Source organism: Perca flavescens, chromosome 12, assembly GCF_004354835.1.
Source record: "Perca flavescens isolate YP-PL-M2 chromosome 12, PFLA_1.0, whole genome shotgun sequence".
NCBI lineage: Eukaryota > Metazoa > Chordata > Actinopteri > Perciformes > Percidae > Perca > Perca flavescens.
Genome location: NC_041342.1, coordinates 6,334,760 through 6,341,776, shown reverse-complemented (window position 1 = coordinate 6,341,776; position 7,017 = coordinate 6,334,760). Strand labels below are relative to the sequence as shown.

Here is a 7,017-nt window from a genome sequence, read left to right as displayed (position 1 = left end):
ATGACTGGACATTCGGGACGACAGGCGTTATGGTGTGTCTTGGGATTTGCTGTTGTTGACTGAAGGAGGGCATGAAGCTAACATTAGCTTTCCACTCTAACAGCATGTGGACGGCCAATCAGGTGTTTATTTTTGATGGTGTTGTTGAAGTGGTATAATGATGGCCTTGCTGAGATGTACCACAGGGCCCACATACATAATGTAGGTTTTGGTTCTCCTTTCGTTTTTTTTTTCAGTTTTTTTCTCTGATTCACACATTGTTGTATCTTAGTTTCGCTTCAACTCTTCCTTCAATTGATTTCAAAGGATCCTCTCTGTGTTGCCGTTTAGCTCTCTGCCTCTTTATCGGCCTCACCTCCTCTATATATCTCTTTCACTTTCACTCCTTTTCGGTCTCTTTCTTTCTCATTTTAAGCTTTGAATTGAGCCCATTATATTGTCAGTTTGCCTGGCTTTACGGTTGGATAAATGCTGTGTTCAAACTTGAAGATTGACGCAGGCCTTCTTCTGTATACACCGTTCATGCCCCTGCTTTCCTCTATGTGTGCCCTTAAACTACTATATAAATGTGTTTTCAATACTATTTCCCCCCTCCTTCACTATATATTTTTAACCCATTCCTCCTGGTAGTTCAAGTGGGTACCATGTACTGTTTAGAGCTGAAAACCATCATCTATATTTGAGAGTTTAAAAAAGCAGATGAACACATACAAAATGTTTGATGAAGATCCAAGTTAAATTCTTTGTTACAGATAATTGTGAGTGATATATTTTAAAGTTCGAGCTAACATGAAAGCTTCCTCCATTTTTGACACACCAGCCTCGATGTTCATCACTGTCAAAAGGGTTTAAGGTTGTCAAACAGCTGAAATTTGAATGTCAAAATTCACCAAAGTGAAGATTTAGGTTCCATACCGTAGTTGTAAATGCTAACATTCAGGGCGATGCACTCCCATGCACTCTTAAAAAAAGAGCCAAAAATAAGTTCAACCACCTGTGTGGGTGAACAGGGCCGTTAAGCAAAGCTTGGTTGAGAAGGTCACTGGTGTGTGTGTGTGTGTGTGTGTGTGCGTGTGTGTGTGTGTGTGTGTGCATGTGTGTTGGTGTGTTGTTGCTATTATAGGTATTTATTTTGAGTTTAACCTGGTACAAGCATTTATGATAAGAATGAATCATTGAAGTATCATTTTATCTGATTTAATGCACAAATCTAACATTTAATGATAATAATATTACATAATTTCAAAGCCCCAACGTTTATCCTATCAGTGACTCTTAAAGTAGAGGCAGCTTGTGGCTTTCTGAGTGAGTGTAAAGGAAAGCGATGAGTGTATGTGTACACCTATCTATGAAAGTTTGTACTTTTGTGTACTTGTGCATTGTGGGTAGGACTGTGGTAAATGGTCTGTTTCCCATCTTGGGCTTGTAAGAGGTGAACTCATTCTTTCCTCTCCCCACTGTGCGGCTACAGCAACTTTCTACCATGGTGACGGGTTAGCGGTGTGATGATGGGGGAGAGGCGGAAGGGGCTTGCATTTTATAAGAGCCAAAATCCAAACTGACTCAAGACAGAGAGAAGTCTCCTCATCGTGAAAGACATGAAAGTGCACGCCACTCCTGCTGTGTGATAAAGACTGTCTTGATTCATTGCTTTGAACACTATTCAAGCAGGCAGCAGGGCTATTGTGTATTTGATTCAGATCGTATAAGTCTGTGCTGAGAGATACTGCACTCCACAACTGAAGGACAAAGCCAGAAGATGAGATTCAGCCCGGTGATAGCCGCTCTTCTCTGCTTCACCTCATGGATGAGCATGGGCCATGCATGTGAGTACATTCAGGCTTTTTGATTGAGTGTATGGTTTGAGTGTTTGGCAGGGTGAAATTAAGGGTACTTAATCTTTCTTTCTCTATGTCTGTCTTGTTTAGCCAATGGACCGGTGGCCAGCTGTTGTCTCCGGTGGTCTATCACTCGACCCCGACTTGAACAAATTGTGGATTACACCAATCAGTCCGAAGGCATCTGTCCAATCAGAGCCGTAGTGTAAGTGGTCCTACAAATTCACATTGTATAGAATTGAGCAAACAAATATCCACATGTACTGCCTTGTACTTTCTAAGCGTGGGTTCACCCAAATTGCAAAGAAAACATCACATTTCCTCACTTGCTCAACCACCATTAACAGATCACAATCAATTGCAGGTTTCAAACAAAGCGTGGAAAGAATATTTGCTCCGACCCTAACAGTAACTGGGCAGAAAGAGCGATTCGGAAGGTGGACAAGGAGAAAGAAATAAAAGCATTGCAAGAGGAAGGACTGAATGAAGAATCAACAAGCGACATCCAACCAGCAGTGTCCACCGCACCAACAAACGCACGGCAGAAGGAATGCAGAAAGGGAAGGAGACGCCAGAGGAAGAAGATCAGGCGTGGGAGGAAGGGGCAGAGAAAACGTGTGTGAGGAATCACAAGACAATTCAAAGCTACCGCAGTCAGCAAACATGACTCCTTTCCATTTGGACTTGTCCTGCTATATTGCACGAACAGTAAACAAACCTGAAACAAAAGCAGCTTTTTTATATATATTATTGTATCTATTAAATCTCCAATACATATTTAAATATATGTTCATTATACCTTGTTGTCATAAAAGTGTGTATGTCTATCAAAAGAGCATCATTTTCTACCTTTTCCAGTCAATTGCCAATAAACTCTTCTTAAGCAGATTTGGTGTTTTTGTTATAAACCAAACAAACATTATGTGAAACAGAATTGGTATGTTTTAGTATGATGACACATACAGTACCTGTTCTCAGTAGCTGTCATTGTGTCATTTACACACAGTGCAATTACCTAATGTACAGGAAGGAAACCAGCATTCAACATAACAAATCTAGACACGGAAGAACAGCACATATTCAGCTACAAGTAAGAATTATAACATAAGAACACACATACATATAAACACACACACACACACATATATATATATATATATATATATATATATATATATATATATGTGTGTGTTTTCTGAGCATTATCAAATTGAGAATCTCTGTTATACCCACACAGTACACCCACGGTAAGTGTGGGACTGCTATGAGTGTACAAGGCCGTTAAGCAAAGCTTTGTTGAGAGGGTCACTGTCATTAATGTGTGTGTGTGCATGTGTGTGTGTGTGTGTGTGTGTGTGTGTGTGTGTGTGTGTTGTTGACAGCGTTGGGGTAGTTACTCAAAAAAAGTGCCTTACTTTACTGAATTACGCACTGCTGTAAGATAATTAGTTACACTACTGCTGACATTGCTATTGGATTACTACGTAACATCCCCTGAGATGCACCATAACTTACTTGCCAAATAACAATATAAAGTTAAACCTCATAAATGCCCAGATCAACACACATCCTTATTATAATAAGTACATACACAAGACAATCACCAGGTAGCTTGCAAAATTGTTCCTGTCTGAGGGCGGCCGTCCCCTCTTCGTGACCTCTATCTTGCCCAGTACGTTTCAGAAAGCTGGCGATTCTAATATCCAAACAGGCAACATTTCCTCCACTGTGTATACTCCCACAAGCCTATTTATCTCTGCTTGGTTTACCTGCTGTTACTAATGTCACTCAGGGTCCAGGGGTCTTTAGCGACTAGCTTTGTGTTAGCATCAGTGTTGTAGTCGAGAGCACCTAAACCGAGACCAAGTCATCACCAAGACCAGAGTGTATCGAGACCGAGATAAGACCGAGACGATGAAGGTTTGAGACCGAGTCAAGACCAAGACCAGATTTGTGTTAGACAGCCGGAGCCTCTTCTCCTGTCTCCCGCATTCACTTTCTTGGAAGTGCATGTCAAAGGGGGCAGGGAACAGGGGGGTTTACAGTAACACATTTCAAATTAGATATGAGTCAAGTTATTGATTGCATTTGCAAGTTTTAAAGGCATAAACAGACCATGCAGAGGCAATTTGGTAATATCCCTGCGGTTATGGTCTTGAAATAAAATCCCGAGTCTTCTTTATACGCGACAAAGTAAAAGTGCGGTTGATTCCGAGACGAGACCGAGACCTTCAGAAATCGCGCATTTAATTTGAAGAATAGGGGATACCTCCTCTCAAAAGAGCAGTGGCTCTGCCATTTTTGTTTAATGTTACGCAAACGACGAAAAGGGATGTTTGATTTGTTTTTCTCTCCTCTGGTTGAAGAACCAGTAACGCAAGTAACGTGTAATGTTATTACCGAAGTTATCTACAGTAATGCGTTACATTACTGCATTACAGATTACATTACCGCAGTAATGTAATCTGATTACCCCCAACACTGGTTGTTAACCACCTATCTAGGTATTTCTGCATTTCTGATATAAATATGTCATGCACGTATCATTCATCTTAACTGCAAGACATTTCCTTAGACCTAATCTGACATTAATAAAAAATTAAAAAAAATATTTCATTGCTCTTTCCAGCCACCAACCCTTTCGTAATATCAGTGACTCTTAAAGTAGAGGCAGTTTGTGGCTTTCAGAGTGAGTGTAAAGGAAAGTGATGTCTATCTGTGTGTATGTGTACACAAATTGTATCTATGAAAGTTTGTGCTTTTGAGTTATGCTACAGTTGTGTACTTGTTGCATTGTGGTAAATGATCTGTTTCTCACCTGTGGCTTATTCTTTCCTCTCCCCAGTGCGCGGCCACAGCGACTGTCCTCCATGGTGACGGGTTAGGGGTGTGATGATGGGGGAGAGGCGGAAGGGGCTTGTGTTTTATATGAGCCAAAATTAAAACTTGAGTGATCAGAAAGGCAGAGAGAAGTACGCTAATTGGAAAGCTATAAACGCGCTCCTGCACTCCTGCTGTGTCATAAAGACTGTCTTGATTCATTGCTTTGAACACTACTCAAGCAAGCAGTAGGGTTATTGTGTGTGTGAGTGATTCAGATCGTATAAGTCTGTGCTGAGAGATACTGCACTCCACAACTGAAGGACAAAGCCAGAAGATGAGATTCAGCCCGGTGATAGTTGCTCTTCTCTGCTTCACCTCATGGATGAGCATGGCCCATACAAGTGAGTACTGCAAAACATTCAGGCTTTTTGATTGAGTGTATGGTCTGAGTGTTTGGCAGGGTGAAATTAAGGGTACTTAATCTTTCTTTCTCTATGTCTGTCTTGTTTAGCCAATGGACCGGTGGCCAGCTGTTGTCCCCGGTGGTCTAAAACTCGAGTCCGACTTGAACTAATTGTGGATTACACCAATCAGTCTGAAGGCATCTGTCCAATCAGAGCCGTAGTGTAAGTGGACACGTTTTTGTTCTAACTTGGATAAACTACCTCTTTAAGAAAATTGTTTGTCAGAACTTAATTAAAGACAGTGTTAAAACAGCATTAGGACACCATTAACAGTTCTCAATGATTTTGCAGGTTTCAGACAAAGAGTGGAAAGAGGATTTGCTCCGACCCTGACAGCGTCTGGGCAGAAAGAGCCATTCAGAAGGTGGACAAGGAGAAAGGGAAAACAACAACGCAGAAGACGGGACTGATTAAAGGCTCAACAAGCAACATCACACCAGCACTGCACCAATAAACGCACCACTGAAGGAATGCTAATGGAGGAAGGGGCAGAGAAAACGTGTGAGGAATCACAAGACAAATCAAAGTTACCACAGTCAGCAAACATGACTCTTTCCATCAGGTCCAGCTAAATTGCATGAAGAGTAAACAAACCTGAAACAAAAACAGCTTTTTATACATTATTCTATCTATCAAATATTCAATACATATTAAAATATATGTTGATCATACCTTGTTGTAAAAAATGTTTGTATGTCTATCAAAAGAGCATCATTTTTCATTTGCCAATAAAGTCTTCTTGAGCAGATTTGGTGTTTTTGTCATGAATTAAATGGAACATTATGTGAAACAGAATTGGTGTGTTTGATGAAATATATAGCTCTGGTGTTAACACACAGGGCAAATAACACATGTACAGGAAGGAAACCAGCATGCAATAGAAAGCTAAACAGAGAAAACAAGTTGTAGATCTAGATACAGATGAACAGCTGTCAATGTACAAAAAGTAGCAAAATCAGCTGGACAGACAATCTTACAGTGTCTATATACAAATACAAATTCATATTGTATATATTGTGGTCTGGTTAGTAGCTGTACTGTGCAAGTAGTGCATGACAATGCAAAAAAAATACAGTTGGAAGGTAGAATATAGACATGGATGGCTTTTTGAATATTTACCATGGGCATGACCATAATCAAGCACATGGTGATATGCACATATAAATATGCTATAATTGTTGCACTACAAACACTATGTCGTTTTGACATTGGTCATTGCAGGGTTGTTTTACAGAAACCATATTGGGATGTGACGTGGCTGGTCTGTTTGGGACTGTGATGGCATGTGGTTAGTCTGGATCAACGGAAGTAAGTTTTCAGGATCATTGCCTGACATTCGCCATTCACCTTCTGCTCTCTGTGTGTGATGTTCTCAAAGTATGTTTGCGTCACAAAAAAACTTTGAGCTAGCAAGCTACACGCTGAAAATGGTAAGTTTACAAATTTACGGCATTTACTCTCGAAATGGGACGTTTTGGGGCCCATTAATGGGGATTTGCTACGGACAAAATGTATACGCCAATATACTGGTAAGAGCAAATGACGTTAAACCATGTATCCAACTAATTTAAATAGGTCACATTACTATATTGTGTGAACAGTCAACTTCATTTAATATTGTATGTGGCAAATGTTCCACCAAAACAGGTTCCTTCCTGAGACTGTTTTGCAGAGCCACCATCGCTGCGTCCGGAGCTTAGCACCGCCCAAGACGACTGCGATTGGTTTAAAGAAATGCCACAGCGTTTTTTTCCTCCCATACTAGAATATATTTGGGATGTAGCCAGAGTGTCTTACTGTAACTTGGGATGTGTACAGGTCCTATGATCACTGAAGTGCTGACTGTCTGCCACACGCTGACAGATTGGTAGAGAGCAGATTGTTGTGATAAT

General features: G+C 40.6%; 2 protein-coding genes across 2 annotated transcripts; both read left to right on the top strand.

Moving 5' to 3' along the window:
• Positions 1-1,409: 1,409 nt before the first annotated feature.
• Positions 1,410-2,726, top strand: LOC114565034 (C-C motif chemokine 4). Its single transcript, XM_028592834.1, has 3 exons — positions 1,410-1,826; positions 1,929-2,043; positions 2,203-2,726. Exons 1-3 carry the CDS (start codon positions 1,760-1,762, stop codon positions 2,459-2,461), a joined length of 441 nt encoding a protein of 146 aa, XP_028448635.1. The 5' UTR covers positions 1,410-1,759; the 3' UTR covers positions 2,462-2,726.
• A 2,066-nt stretch (positions 2,727-4,792) lies between these two features.
• Positions 4,793-5,861, top strand: LOC114565035 (C-C motif chemokine 4). The gene is made up of 3 exons (XM_028592835.1): positions 4,793-5,062; positions 5,173-5,287; positions 5,417-5,861. Exons 1-3 carry the CDS (start codon positions 4,996-4,998, stop codon positions 5,577-5,579), a joined length of 345 nt encoding a protein of 114 aa, XP_028448636.1. The 5' UTR covers positions 4,793-4,995; the 3' UTR covers positions 5,580-5,861.
• The last annotated feature ends 1,156 nt before the right edge of the window (positions 5,862-7,017 follow it).